The following is a 15,984-nucleotide window of genomic DNA, read 5'->3' on the forward strand; positions in this document are numbered from 1 at the left end:
AGTAATTAATAATTTGATTTCTTTTCTGATGAAGCAATTGGTAAAATTTTAGTAGTAATTTGTAATGAATTACTTTTTTGGAGTCAGGGGCATAGATTTTGGGGGGATGGTGGGAGGTACCTTCTTCACGCTGCAACCCCCCCCCCAAATCTACGCCATTGTTTAGAGTAACCTAACACTTTTTACCTAACACTGATCAGCGTATTCTGAATAAGCTAAGACATGTACATGTAAAAACAGGAAATGCTCAGTCTTTCCATTTACTACACTGCATTTTAGCCATCTTGGACAGTAATTTAGTCAACTAATTAATTCTCATTCATGTCTTTAACAATAACACAACAGTGTGATGAACTGCTAAATGTATGTCATGAGACTCTTCAAATATAGACCATCCTTGCTCCAAAAATGTGTTCCTTCACTAACTTGATTTCTAAAACCTGTCTGAATCTAAGAATCTAATGCCACCCAGAATTAAATTTGTTTGGACATGCACAGATAAATGAATGATCAGTTATGTTGAATATTCCAAATAAATTGTTTACATGACCCTAAATTCTGATTATTACAGGCATATTCCAGGAGTGTGAATCAGAATTTAAGGAACCAGAAAATTGGTTAAAAGGAATCGGACAATTGATTTAAAGGGGTTTACATGGCGCATCAGCAAACTGGATATTGCCACATTCTGATTATAAGAGGAATATTATTGTGCATTAAAAAGTGTAGTAATTGGCTGCTTTTGAGAGACAGTCAAACTAACTAAACTAGAATCTCAACATTATCACATGAAAACTATGGGACGACAGGCCTTGATTCACCCAGGGGTATGTAAAGTGCTATTTTTGGGCCTTTGCCCTTTGGCTTAATATGCAGGCCATGCACAAGACAAAGTTGCCCAGCCCATGGTGGACAAACTCTTATCTGTCCAAGACCAGCTGACTGAGATTGTCTCCACAGAGAGACAGACATGTTTTGGGCTGTAGTGATAGTTGTCCTGCTTGTCTTGTGTTAATGGTTTTGTTACACATGAGAGATAAGTCAGTGATACAGTAGACAGAAGTCTAGACAGACATATTGGCTTTAGAGGTTGACAGTAAAGTGTGATCTGTAAGTCAGGACTAGCTATCTACCTGATTAAAACAGACAAAACACAAACAATTACAATTCTATTGGTGTAGACATTGCATAAAACTGAATAGATTGTTGGTGTTGTGTGAATAGAAAAGAGTAAGTTGATCTGATATGTTCATAAAACAAATAATGCCCAAGTTAAAAGGATATTTCACCCAGAAATGAAAATTCTGTTATAATTTTCTCACCTCTCATGTTGTTCCAAACCTTTATGACTTTCTGTTCTCCGCAGACACATGAGGAGATTTTCAGTCACCATTCACTTTCATTGCATCTTTTTTCCATACATTGAATGTAGATAGTGACTAAGGCTCACCTTCTGCGTAATATCTCCTTTTGTGTTCCACAGAAAAAAGAAAGCCATACGATTTAGAGCAACAAGCGGGTGAGTAAACGTTGACAGAATTGTCATTTTTGGGTTAACTACCCCTTTAAAAAATTTATTTAAACTTTCTTTCTACCGAAAATTAACATTTTATGCACATGTTAATTCAAAAAGGCCACACTAATAAGTATTTTAAATTATACTTTATTTAATATAAAACAAACAATAAACAAATAAATTAGATATTTCTAAAATAATTCTCTTGAGGGGAAGATTTATAATAACATTGTTTGATTGTTACAATGGGAAATACACAAATGGAATGTCATGTGGTTTGTATTCTTTTTTTCTTTGTACACAAAGAATGTGCTATTAGAATTCTAAAGGGGTCATTGGAGGTCATAAACTGCGTACAAGAGATTGGTTCTCATTTGGAGGTCCAACATTGGTGTAGCTGCCTGAAAAGATTTTGAATCTCTATGTGCCTCTAAAATGATGGCAAATGTAACAATTTCACTCTTGCTTCCATTGGCGAAATCCTGTATACTCATTTTGAATGCGCACCAATTGTCCCAAATGTGCCCAAAGGGATCTGGAGGATCGTCCCTGGCTGAGAATGAAAGTATTGGGTAAATTAACTTAAAAAAAGCCTTTGGCTTCTTATCAGCTTTACATTCCCTGAAGGACATTGCTTAGTTTATTTAGAAAAGCCAGCATTAGCATTTGCATATTAAAAGATAGTACAGGATAAAGATGGGCAGCTGGAACCATTAGCATAATAAGGAGCTTTCTCATTTGCACACAGGCCTTAGACAGCCCCCCAATCACCCCAGCCAATAGTCACACACATTACAGCTGCATGAGACTATTGTCCACCTTGGCCTACGCCTGGACCTCGCAAAGAAACCAGGATGGTTAAAAGGTTACAGCCAGACAATGGAGGATTCGCCATTTTAAATCAATCAATATTAAGGCATTTCACATTCAGTTGAATCCTTTTCTTCTGTATAATATACTGATAATAGAAGCGTTGCTGGTCCTCGCAACGTCTCTGGTTGAATGGGGTGAATGGTTTGGGAGAAGACCGTGCTAACCAAACGGCGAGGCATGAAATGAACGGAACAAACGGAAGTTGAGTGCTCAGAGGTTTAACCTTGACAGTGTACAATGGGACGAGCAGCGAGCAATGGCTATTTTACTAAATGTGTTGGTAAAATGAAGAATCATTCTTTTGATTTAAAACAGATTTACATAATTTCTTCACCAAAGTAACACCTTCACTTTATATCATTTCGAATAATTTATAAAATGTAATTGTCTTCTGTAGTGATATGTACATAAAATACTTTAAGATATTCACAGGAAATCAAAAAAAGTCAGGCACTTTGCTGCCACACTACAGCAATTTTAACATGCAAGATCCTGAGATTTAAGACAGCTCTTTAAATAAAAAAATGTAGAATAATCTTATATATAGAGAGAGATTTATATAATAAATGTTTTCTTTAAAAAAACAAATCTGGTTCAAAACGCTCCTGTATGCAGCAGCCATTTTCTTCAATAGAAACTTCAATCAAAAAAGCTCAATGACCAGTCCTGTTTCTGTAGAAGAAATCTGATGATATGAGAGAGTAATGATTTATCACCAAGTTTCATAGTGCCAAGCATCGTTATAATGTTCTTAGGCAGAGCAACAAAGGCAGAAGTCCTTGTACCGCTTTCCATGCAAGTGTTTCCGATGTCCACAAGCTCGTGCCTCTGCCAAAAAGGACTATCGAATCGTCGTCTTCAGGTCCATCCGAGAGCACACATCATGGTAACCAAGGAGGCATGGGTCGGTTGACAGAGCATCATGGGTAAACACTGAATCATTATCTGAAGAGAAAGAGCTGGAGGTGTCCTCACAAGATGGGGAGTACTGTTCAAAAGGGGTGGACAGGTCCAGGTACTGAAAAAAAAAAAATACAGTTGGTTTAATCTAAAGTTTTGGTTCAATCACAGAAACAAAATCTTGGTTCTCATACTGTTGCAGAAATAGATGTTTACCTCATCTGAAATGGACACCAGCACCCTATCAAGCTCCTCCACAAGCTGTTTGAATGTTGGTCTTTGTGTTGGTACTGCATGCCAGCATTCTCTCATCTTCATGTAACTATGAAAGCAATTTGAACATGCCAGTAAATTAATATGAACTGACATGGAACACTCACAATGCCTAAGTTTTTTTAGACAAAAGATAGGTACTTACAGTTCATGGGTGCAGTTGGAAGGTTTGTCCATTCTATGACCTTCCTTCAACAGTTTAAAAAGCTCCTCGACTGGTATTCCAGGGTACGGCGATCCCCCCAATGTGAAAATCTCCCACATCAGAACTCCAAAAGACCACCTGCGGAAGCAAGAGAGCAAAATGTCAGCAAAACATTTAGCATAATCAGCTTGGTCCATGCTAATTTAATCTTTTTATCGAGAACATTTTTAATCATTTATCATTTAACTTTTAGTCATAAAAAACACCCACAACCAAATCAGGATTAAACTACACTGGTGCTTTCCCGAGCCATTCTGGTCAATCTGAACAGATTATTCATTGGCATAGCTGCAATGATTAGCCAGACTTACACGTCGCTCTGGTGAGTGTAGACTCTGTCAAACAAGGCTTCTGGTGCCATCCATTTCACTGGCAGACGTCCCTGAAATCAGAAACAATAATAGGATTGTGAGCGGGACGGTTGGCAGCCACACAGGCAGAGCCAAAGCACTTCTTTTTTATGCACAAAAATATGACTGCTCACTCCTTTGCGAATCCCCACCCCCCTTACCCTAATTATCTTCTATTAAGCTGTCTGCCAATCAGCAAGGACACATTAAACATCTGTCTTTAAAAGCTTTAAAGATTTAACTACAGATCTAAGGGGAAATACTATAAAGTCCAGTTTAGAATTTTTACTTACATTAGTGGTTTTCTTGTAGTAATCAATCTGATGCACTCCTCTTGCAAGGCCAAAATCTGCAATTTTCATGACATTATCCTCAGTGACAAGAACATTCCTTGCTGCTAAATCTCTGTGAATGCACTGTTGAGAGAGAGGGAGAAAGAAAGAAAGAATGAGAGAGAGAGATTTCAAGTGAGTTGAAATGGCATAAACAATGTTTTTATTGACACTTACCAGAGGTGTTGCCTGTGGTAAGTAGATAAACATGATTTCACATGAAACCAGTAAAGATTCAAATGAGATGAATTAAGTATTTTTTTCTCTTTTTGTCTTCAAATTGATGCCTTAACCGCTTATATTATGCAAGTAATTGGGCTAAATAATTTGGGATTAAAATTTGGAAAGTATGTTAAACATTTGGGAAGAAAATAAATATGTATGGTTACTGTTTTATGAATTGTACATATTTATGTTAATCCTTGTTGTTTTTACTCCCTTAAAAAAAAGGTAGACAAACATGTTCATAGTAAGACTAGTGTTTTGTACCTGCAAACCAAATGAGACCTGGACTAAAACTACAATTTCTACATGAGAACTGCTATCTGAATCAACATGAAACAAACTTTTGCAAAAGTTTTAAACAAGCCTAACTTTAAATAGACATCATAGAAAAACAATGCAGAGCCATTTTCTGATCTAAATGCATGTCATTAAGTTTAGTTTGGTTTTCATTTTAAATAGAAGTGGTATTTGAGGATTGAAAAAGAGGACAAAAAAGGCCCCTGGTTTGTGGCCCTTAATGGAGGGGTTTCAGACGACTGCATTCTTAGCAGGCCACAAAAAGCTAGTAATCTGATCCTATACACAGGCGGGTCTGAGCGGCTGCTTGCTAACAGATTTATGGCAGTGCTAAAAAGGACAAAGCCCACAGAGACAGGATGGACACAGCGGTAAACACAACACACCACCACTCCACTAAGGAATGCTTGGCATCATGTGTCACACAAAGGGATGTGTTGATAAGATGGGGGGTGTTCTAACACAAGCTAATTGAGCCCTGCAAGCAACTTACTCTTTTGGAGGCCAGGTACTCCATGCCTCTTGCCACTTGGTAGGCGCAGGACATCAGATCTTTGAAGGTGAGCTGTTCCTCAGGAACCTTGGTCACATCAAAGGTGTAGTCCATGCCAGGAGGCCGACGTGCCCGAAGGTAATCCCGTAGGCTGCCCTTAGACGCATATTCAACCAGCACATAGAGTGGACCTGAATCAGAAATATTTTAAACTGAATTAAATTTAAATGGCCAAATGAACCAATCGGTAGTCAGAACATGAGATGCCAAAATGTGTAACTTACCATCCTGTGTGCAAACACCAAGAAGATTTATGATGTTCTTGTGCTTGTCCATCACCTTCATTAGCTCCATCTCAGAGATTAGGTCAGCCAGATCTTTGTCAGTTGCATCATCTGAACAAAACAGTACCAAAAACTCCTGCTTAATCCACAATTCAAAGATGCTTGACACTTTAATATAATGCCAGAATGCACTAACATACCTTTCAGCATTTTAACAGCTACAGTTGTCACTTGATCTTGAGTCTCTTTGTTTATCCCATAAGCCTCGGCTCTCACCACTTGACCGAAGCATCCCTCACCAAGTGGTTTCCCTAAAGTCAAACTGGCATGAAAGAATTAAAATAATTAGTCAGTTCATATGAGAGGATTACAACATTTTTAACAACTAAAGTTGCAGGTACTACTTACTTCTCTCTTGGATACTCCCAGTCAGGGTCATAAGGCAGTTCAAACTCCATAACTCCTGCCAGCATCGGGGAACAACTTGAGGAAAGACGAGCCACCCTCATCAGCGAGGCACTTGACTTTCCCGAAGAATTTGACTCCAATGAATACTGTGATAGGGTCCAAAACACACAGAATTAGAATCCAGAATGCTCTGCTGAATATCATGTTTTTGGGAGAATATCATGAGATTTGTTCAGTGGTGTCATCTTACCTGGCGGCGTAGAGGAAATTTTGAGAGTTTCTGCACAGGGAGTGTGTCAAAGGGCTCCCGACTGGGATGAACTTGCATACGGCAGAGGACCACAATAACAATGGCCATCACCAATGCCAGGAAGCCAGATGCATAGATGATGATGTCAGTGTACTTGGCCTCCATGAGGTCCACTTCCTTGGCCACGTCTTCCTCTGTGGAATTGACAAGATTTCAAATAAATCCTAATGCTACATCAAAGTCTTTAAACCAGTTTTTATGATTTGTGCCTTCAAATTGTCTAACCTACCTGATAGGACAGTAAGCCAAGCAGACTGATGGGAGAAACCAATGGAGTTTCCTGCCAAGCAAGTATATTCTCCAGCATCCTCCATTGTGATATTGGTAAGATATAAGACTTCGACTTCAGACATGTTCAAGCTTCCTGTCTGAAAAGTTGGAAAAAAACATCTACATTTTAAGCCTCATTCAGTACACATTGCAATATGACTTAATTATCAAAAATTTCTTCACTTAGAAATACAGTTTAGCAAATGGCAATGATGACTTTCTATAAGTACCTTCACAATCTTGACATAGGGAATTCCATCAGGTCCATAACGACTGCCATTCATCTCAATGTGCTTCAACCACTGAATGTGAGGCTGGGCATCACTGTAGACTTTACAAAGGAACTGGGCATCTCCACCCACAATGGCTGTAGTGTTTTTGGGTAGACCAGCTTGCAGAATGGGCCTGTGTGGAGAGCGTTCTGAAAGAAGACATTGGAAAGGTCAATACTTCAACCATATCCGCAAAGTCATGTGCATATGCATTTCATGAGTTCAATGGTTCATATAGTCCTAAAGTGCATTAAGTAACCAAATAAGTAAATGTATTTGGTGTGCTGTCCATAACGGAGGGGCTCGAGCACAGGACTTGGCTTGAGCTCTGAGATCCAACCCACATCCCCAACCCCCCCTCCCCCTGGACTATCAGACTAAAGCAAAAAATATGAAGACAAGTATTTTAAAATAATTGGTATAGGCGTTATGAAATATAAAGTTGGAGATGTTGAGGTGAATGGATGCCAGAAGATGGATGCCAGAAGAATCGCCAGAGGTGCGAAGGAAGCAGCCGCTTATATATCGTTGGGATATGATTGGCAGGCCTAGACGAATGTACGTTTGGAACTTCATATATTATCAGATCTACAAGTCTGTCATTCTGCCTAACATCTCCTATTGTGTTCCACGGAAGAAAAAAGTCATATGAATTTGGTACAATATTTGGGTGAACTATCCCTTTAATGTAATAAAATGGTCAATAGCTCAGAGCATAGATAAGCGGCACTTCCAAAGGTTGACCAAAGCTAAGTAATTGGTTCCATTAAGGGGTTTTTAGAGCCAGGCCCATGTGTTGTGATGCTTTGAAGTCGATGGGCCCTTTATTCCCCCCTGCGCCTGTTCTTTTCCCCCCGTCTGCTGGGACACAGCAGTTGACCCCATGCCGGACTCTTAACAAACAGGTCTGTCACAGGTCAGTTAGAAAATCGGTCTGGACGCCTCAACCCACGGCGCTTCCAGGCACGTACCATACAGACCAATGCCAGCCCCCACCCCACCCTTCCTTGCTAAGATGATATTTATTGCCCTCTTCCATCGTGGATATTAGATATCTGTGATATCTACAGGATCTCACTGATTTGATGCTTATTGCCTCTAACATGTGCTGAGCATGGCAGGCCTGAGATGGCTCCTCGTGGAGCCAGGCGGCTGTCTAGAGCCCTCTTACCCAACACGTCCAGGAGGTAGGTGTGAGCAATGGACCCATATTTGTTTTCCACCACACAACTGTAGTTCCCACGGTCTGATGGAACCACACTCTCCATGACCAGGCTCCAGTGCTGATGTCGCAACTACGAAACACAAAAGAGCATAGTATAAGGGGGAGTACTAACATTTATTTTCAGAATTTCAAGCTTAAGTCACTGCTTAGTAATCAAAGGTCTCCAAAGGGCTGGATAAACCATATTAACCATAAAAAGGGTTTTTGTATCCTTGTATTCAACTTGCAATCATTATCTAAATGTAACATGGCAGCATTTATTGAGAAGGCAGCTGACTTCGAGGCAAATGCTCCTATCTTTTCAATGTTATTTTTATGTGTAATACAAGCTGTAAAATTGAAAATAAAAATTATATTTTTAAGAAAACATGAAAAATGGGCCAAAATGTATTGGAAAATACCAATCCTTTAACTTTCTGAGGTATTTTTATGCTCTTGCACTTTTTAGGGTTAATTTAAACTTGCATAGGTTTCTATGACCAAAATAAATATCTTTTACCTTAATGCCACCGATCCTGTGCTCTCCCCGGAATTCCCTGCCATTCTTTAGCCAGCGAATAGTGGGTAGAGGATTCCCTGTGGCAGGACAACGGAATTTGACAGTGTTTCCTGCTGGGACTGCATATAGCTTCTTCTCCATTCTTTGAGTATGAGTCCAGTATGGTGCTAAAAAGACAAAATAAGTAATGAAACCAATGGTATGATTAGTGTAGATTATTACGTTGTAGTTACAACAAACACTTACCTCTGGAAATGTAGACCTGGTAATTTTCTTTCTCGGGTTCAGCATCATCAAGACCATTGTCCTCATCATCATCATCTCCTGATCCAACGGCATCTGCAAAGGAGCATGAAGCTTTCAAGTTATTTCATGTAAATTCAAAAGAAGGGTTATTCATGAAGACTAAGTCCATCTTCTTAATGGTCACCATGTGGCAGAACCTACCTGCCACTGTAATAGTGAAGTTGCGCAGAGCCTCTTTGGTGCCACGAAGCATACACACATACACTCCTGAGTCTTCATAAGTCACATCTGCAATTTCCATAACTGCGGCTCTTATTTGGATACGAGCACTGTGTTGGACCCGTGTGCCACCCTTGAACCACTGTACAGATCCAGGACGATTTGTGTCACAACGCAGTTTTAGCACATCTCCAAGCTCTAGAATTAGATGCTCTGATGTTTCTTCAGTTGGCTCCTCAGAAACATCTGGGACAAAACATAAAAACAATGTTACTAATGACTCAGAAATTGAGCTCATATGAAGCCTACAACTACACTGTAAAAAGTAACCTTTGATTTTTACCTTATAAAGTGATTTCTGCCTGATCTAACCCTTAAAATTGGTTTTGTTGGTGTATGTATTCAGGTTGATTCGGTGATGTTAAATAATACTTTTGACCAGTTAATTTAGATGTTACCACATGAAACAAATTTTTAGGTTAAACATTTTTTTGTCAGTGTACAGCAATTACTTTTCAGCTCCAGCGGTCAGTATAGTCCTCACAAACACACAAAAAGTTATGCATTGCCAAGTCATGGCAATGCAACGCCCTCCCTCTATAGCCAGTGCAAATGAATGGGACTAAAAGTCTGCCCTCAAACTGAGACTCAAGAAAAATCCAATGATGCTAATTAACCTGTCAGAAAATTATGATATAGCAGTCCTGTCTTGGTGGACTGAAGAGAAAGTTAAAGACTAGTAAAAACACTACCGTCTAAATTAAATCATGTCTGTTGTGAGTGTGTTGTCGCAATTGTTCCAAAACTTCAGATTCTTTGAACTCCAAAGGATTTAACAACATATGTACATCTCTAAAGTTGTTCCAATGTAACAGAGTTTGCATTTCAGATGCTGTCAATATGTCACTTTATGTACGAATATATACGAATACTCATAAGATGACATTGAACTACAAGTAATGAAAAACATCAGATGGTATAGCCTACCTGGTAGGACTTTCAACCAGGCGGAGCGAGAAGACTGTCCGACTGAGTTTTCTGCCTTGCATACATATTCTCCGGCATCGTCCAAGGAGACATTAATTAAAGGAAGAATGTTGACTTTGGAGATGTTCTCTAGACGAGGCTATGGGAGGAAAACAAATCAAACATTACTCCCTCTTTCCAGAAGACAGATATATGCACAACGGCGGATCTTTAAATCACTTTCTCACCGTAAGGGCTGTAAGAAGTGGTGATCCATCAAGCCCCTGGCGATTTCTGTCCCTCTTGAACCACTGGAGACATGTCGAAGCTGGCTGGTGGAGTTTGCACACCAGCTTCACATGTCCTCCAACCAATACAGTGACGTTCTCAGGAAAGCCAGGCAGGAGAGAAGGTCGAGAAACTCGGATATCTGGCCAAAGAGAGACAAGGAGTTCCTTTTGAGGATTTTACAGATTATCACACCTGTTTTTGATAAGCTGATTCATTTGCAATAATCAGGTAGGAAAATAAATCACATACTGTATCTAATTAACATAACTGTGCTAATTGCAAACTAGAGAGTTTCTCACAGAAATCACTGCTGTTTTGTAGCAAATCAGGCAAACCGAGCCACAAACAAAAAAGGGGACAGAAACACAATTCTCAGCTGAGAATGACCTTACTTTGACTTCACAGCAGTGTTTCTTGTGGCAGAGAGGTGAATGCAATACGCATTTGAGTGAAAAACGCCCCCTAACCTAGTAATGCCACCTCCAGCACTGAAGCATAACATTCTTCCACCAATACACTAATGAAGTTCACTGAATAAAACTAGGGCTTGGCCGCTATCTGACCCTGGAGAGGGTGTGAATGGTCAGCAGAAAAATAAAGGACAAGCTATACAAAACACACAAACACATGCGCTCGCTAAAAATAGGCTGAATGGTAGAACTGGCAAACTTTAGATGAAAAATAAATAAATACTGAAACTTTGAATTTTGCAGCCTGTGCATATTTGGTAGTGACACAAATTATTATCAGACCGCTGAAAGCCCCTGCAGTACACTCATGTTAAATCCAAATTATAACTACAAAATCCTCTGATTTCCATTTAATAAAACCTTGAAATTCCATTCAAACAAGTTCAGTTTTACATACTCTTGTTCTTTTAGCTCATCATTTCTCACCACCAATGCTTTTCTGAGTGGCTCTGCCTATTAAAGTCTTACACTTGTCAAATGACTTTAATTTCCTTTGGCAGAAACTTAGTGGGGCATTGTTGAGCTGCACTACAGGTTTTTTCAATCTTTATCGCCTTCCTGCTGGATGTAGCACACAAGGATGCTTTTAACGAACACTTTGCTCACCAGGACCCACATGTGTTCCCTTCATTCTCAATAACAAAGAACTGTGCACTCTGTGCTTCAGTTAAGCATATTGACTGTAATAATCATAAACAGCCCAATATGAAATGCCACATAAAGCTTATCGCTTTATCTTAAAGGGATAGCTCATGCAAAAATTTGAATTCTCTCATCATTTACTCACCCTCATGCCATCTCAGATTTGTATAACTTTCTTCTGCTGAACACAAAGAATTTAGAAGAATATTTCAGCTCTGTAGGTCCATACAATGCAAGTGAAAAGTGACCAGAACTTTGAAGGTCCAAAAAGCACACAATGACAGCATAAAAGTAATCCAAATGACTGCCTTTGAGTGCTTTTTGGACCTTCAAAGTTCTGGCCACCATTCATTTGCACAGCATGGACCAACAGAACTGAGATATTCTTCTAAAAATCTTTGTTTGTGTTCAGTAGAAGAAAGAAATTCATAGACATCTGGGATGGCATAAGTGTGAGTAAATGATGAGAGAATTTTCATTTTTTGTGAACTATCCCTTTAATAGAGCTTCAAGATAATCAGGCACCTGCCTGGCAGATACAAAATCTAGACAACCCAGCGTTAGTGTAATATCAATAGAAGCAATCGGAGACCCATTCTTCCTACAATCCCCCCAATCCAATGTTACTGGCATTGGGCCAGACAGATTTACACTTCCGAGCCTCAGGGCTTTGGCAGGATCAGGTAGCACTGTTTACAACTCCAGAAAATACAGGGATTCTTTTACTCTCTAAACGATTACATCCTATCCAACTTCCCCTGGAGTTAAGTTCTTCACGATCAGCTTCACTTCACTTATGAATGATGCTTTCTTTAGAACACATTCAACACATACTTTAGCTGGAAAAAAATAAATTTGGCTCACTTTCTGGAATTTAGAACAATCTTATGTCAGCTTCAATTAAGAGAACTTACATTTCTAGGAAATTAATACGGAAAATAAATAATACTAAAAGTTGAATTTGGGTTTGATAAAGAAAGTATTTCTTATAAGTTAAAATGAAATTGTTTACTTAAATCCTTACCTTTTGCCCGTACTTCCCCTGATGTTAGGCTTCTTGCAAACACCAATTCCGTGAAGCAGATGGTAATGAAAACCTTAAAGATGAACCTCAACATCTTGCTGAGGTAATGTGTGTGCTGTGGTGTGTGGAAGACAGCTGGTCAGCTTCAAATGCTGACTCCAGGCATTAGCAACCTCAGTGTAGTCCCAAACCTGAGAGAAAAATAGCTGATTTACTATTCACACAGGTCAAAATCATATAAAGCTATTGTGAAAGACAAACCTTTAAAATGACAAAAATGCATAATGAACTGGACATCACAACCCACTCCACACAAAAACGAATTTGAAAACGAAAGCCCTTTTGTACACTTACATCATTGTTGGACATGATTGTCCACCTCCCTTCTCAATATGAATAACTCTCAGGTACGAATGCGGAGCAGTTAAGGGCAGTTGTGTATGAATGGAACCTGTACACAACGTGCGTTTAATGGGTCGTTTCTGTAAATACAGTCCGGAACACCGATGTCTGGGGAATAACTAATTGCCCAAATAAGGCAAACCGAGCAGATATTTTATTTTAAAGTAGGTTACTTATAGACCTAATTTAAAGATATCTTTGGACGCATTTCCCGTACCAAATAAATAAATAAATAAAGTTCCCGCCTCATTTACTTACTCATTACAGCGTTATTCAAACAACAATTATTTTGCTCAGCATGAAAAGTAAATAAGAGCAAACGTCAAGCTCTCTAGGTACGACGAGTCACATGTGTTATAAAAACATTCGAGAATTTCGCACCAGAGTGAGAGTTTGATAAATAAATCCCTTTACAACGTGAAACCCATTCAGAACGCAAGTAACCCTAAAACGAGCCTGAGGAATATCTAAAGAATATGAATGAAACCTCAGATGGATTTTAACCCAATCAATAGGAACTTGTATTGCATGAATTAATGGTCTTTTATACTAAATTCAGAACCCAAACAGAGTTTAAGTGGCCCGTGAAGTTAAAAATATATGTAAACAAGATATGGTAAAATAAAATAAAATATGTATAATTTAAAATTCAGTCTCTAAATGTTAGCCTATTAAATTAGTAGGACTTAATTATACTAAATGACATATATATGACATATAACATGTATATATATATATATATATATATATATATATATATATATATATATATATATATATATATATATATATATCTTACCTATTTTCTTGTGTCCTTTGCCCCGTAATCGGTCGGTATGATAAGGCACCAGCAGTACTTAGTTCCCTTGAATAGGGGTGGCCCTCGAGACACTCATGCGTCCCTTCTTGCTCACTCTGTCAGAATTATCTATCCTTGGAAATCCAATGAGCAACTTTTGGAAAGCCCGAGTTACTCTTGTAAATCCATCCAAACCAAAAGCAATTTGTAAACTGAAATAACACACGGGTAAGACTAGTCTTCGTTTTCGGATTCAAAGTCCAGTTCTGCTTGATGAGGTTCTCGGTGTCTCGCGCTGCGCTCGTGCCGAAGGGCAACAGCGCTCCAAAAAACGCTATATATCCACAGCAAATAAAAACACGGGGGATTTAGACCTGAACGTGTCTTCTTTTCTTCTCAAAATGTAAAAAATAAAATAAAACAGCCTTTAGACTATGCAAAGGAAGCCATCTGATAAGAGCCGCAAACACATTGTAGCGTCCCTCCGTGTTCTTTCACATCAATAATGTGATTAGTGCGCAGTGACAGCGGAGAAGATGAGATTTCTTAACGCTCTGCTCAAGCTTCTGCTCTCTCTCGTGGGTTCCTCTTGAATGACTTGCTCCACGCAGCTTAAGTGAGTTTAAAACTGAAGAGCAGAAGACAATGTATTTGGCAACTCTCTGCTTACACACTCATGAGCAAAGCAAGCGTCTCACTGGCAGTAGGAGACAACACCACTCTAAGGGGAAGGTTCACAACAATGGGCTAAACCAGGGACAGAGAGGGGGAAGGGGGGTGTTGAAACCCCCACCCATAAAAACAAATCCCCATAGGCAGAGCCTAGCAACGATAGATAGATAGATAGATAGATAGATAGATAGATAGATAGATAGATAGATATACAGACAGACAGACATATAGACAGACAGACAGACAGACAGACATAGATAGATAGATAGATAGACAGACAGACAGACAGACAGACAGACAGACAGATAGATAGATAGATAGATAGACAGACAGACATAGATAGATAGATAGATGACAGACAAATAGATAGATAGATAGATAGATAGATAGACAGACAGACAGACAGACATAGATAGATAGATAGACAGACAGACAGACAGACAGACATATAGATAGATAGATAGATAGATAGACAGACAGACAGACAGACAGACATATAGATAGATAGATAGATAGATAGATAGATAGATAGATAGATAGATAGACAGACAGACAGACAGACATATAGATAGATAGATAGATAGACAGACAGATAGACATATAGATAGATAGATAGATAGATAGATAGATAGATAGATAGATGATAGATAAACAGACAGACAGACAGACAGACAGACAGACAGATAGATAGATAGATAGATAGATAGATAGATAGACAGATGATAGATAGACAGACAGACAGACAGACATATAGATAGATAGATAGATAGATAGATAGATAGATAGATAGATAGATAGATAGATAGATGATAGATAAACAGACAGACAGACAGACAGACAGACAGATAGATAGATAGATAGATAGATAGACAGATAGATAGATAGATAGATAGATGATAGATAAACAGACAGACAGACAGACATATAGATAGATAGATAGATAGATAGATAGATAGATAGATAGATAGATAGATAGATAGATAGATGATAGATAAACAGACAGACAGACAGACAGATAGATAGATAGATAGATAGATAGATGATAGATAAACAGACAGACAGACAGACAGACAGACAGATAGATAGATAGATAGATAGATAGATAGATAGATAGATAGATAGATAGATAGATAGATGATAGATAAACAGACAGACAGACAGACATATAGATAGATAGATAGATAGATAGATAGATAGATAGATAGATAGATGATAGATAAACAGACAGACAGACAGACAGACAGACAGATAGATAGATAGATAGATAGATAGATAGATAGATGATAGATAAACAGACAGACAGACAGACAGACAGATAGATAGATAGATAGATAGACAGATGATAGATAGACAGACAGACAGACAGACAGACAGATAGATAGATAGATAGATAGATAGATAGATAGATAGATAGATAGATAGATAGATAGACAGATGATAGATAGACAGACAGACAGACAGACAGATAGATAGATAGATAGATAGATAGATAGATAGATAGATAGATAGATATTACTTAAT

The 15,984-nt window shown here is 38.6% G+C and overlaps 1 protein-coding gene across 1 annotated transcript; it reads right to left on the reverse strand.

Moving 5' to 3' along the window:
- Window positions 1-1,647: 1,647 nt before the first annotated feature.
- Window positions 1,648-14,473, reverse strand: LOC127429029 (fibroblast growth factor receptor 4-like). The gene is made up of 20 exons (XM_051677763.1): window positions 13,792-14,473; window positions 12,591-12,781; window positions 10,412-10,593; window positions 10,185-10,323; window positions 9,180-9,443; window positions 8,979-9,071; window positions 8,733-8,899; window positions 8,180-8,303; window positions 6,967-7,157; window positions 6,696-6,834; window positions 6,407-6,600; window positions 6,157-6,302; window positions 5,949-6,070; window positions 5,749-5,859; window positions 5,465-5,655; window positions 4,411-4,533; window positions 4,079-4,149; window positions 3,708-3,845; window positions 3,506-3,611; window positions 1,648-3,407 (listed from the first exon to the last, which is right to left on the reverse strand). The coding sequence occupies exons 2-20, from the start codon at window positions 12,682-12,684 to the stop codon at window positions 3,231-3,233; spliced, it is 2,772 nt and encodes a 923-aa protein (XP_051533723.1). The 5' UTR covers window positions 12,685-12,781; window positions 13,792-14,473; the 3' UTR covers window positions 1,648-3,230.
- Between the last annotated feature and the right edge of the window lie 1,511 nt (window positions 14,474-15,984).

This window comes from Myxocyprinus asiaticus, chromosome 38, assembly GCF_019703515.2.
Source record: "Myxocyprinus asiaticus isolate MX2 ecotype Aquarium Trade chromosome 38, UBuf_Myxa_2, whole genome shotgun sequence".
NCBI lineage: Eukaryota > Metazoa > Chordata > Actinopteri > Cypriniformes > Catostomidae > Myxocyprinus > Myxocyprinus asiaticus.

Excerpts from the sequence above, each read along its gene's own strand:
- LOC127429029 (XM_051677763.1), bottom strand. The coding sequence starts at position 12,684 with ATGTTGAGGTTCATCTTTAAGGTTTTCATTACCATCTGCTTCACGGAA. Across the intron at positions 9,072-9,179 it reads CTTCACTATTACAGTGGCAG|ATGCCGTTGGATCAGGAGAT; the intron begins GTAGGTTCTGCC and ends GCTCCTTTGCAG. Across the intron at positions 5,656-5,748 it reads TGGTGTTTGCACACAGGATG|GTCCACTCTATGTGCTGGTT; the intron begins GTAAGTTACACA and ends TTTCTGATTCAG.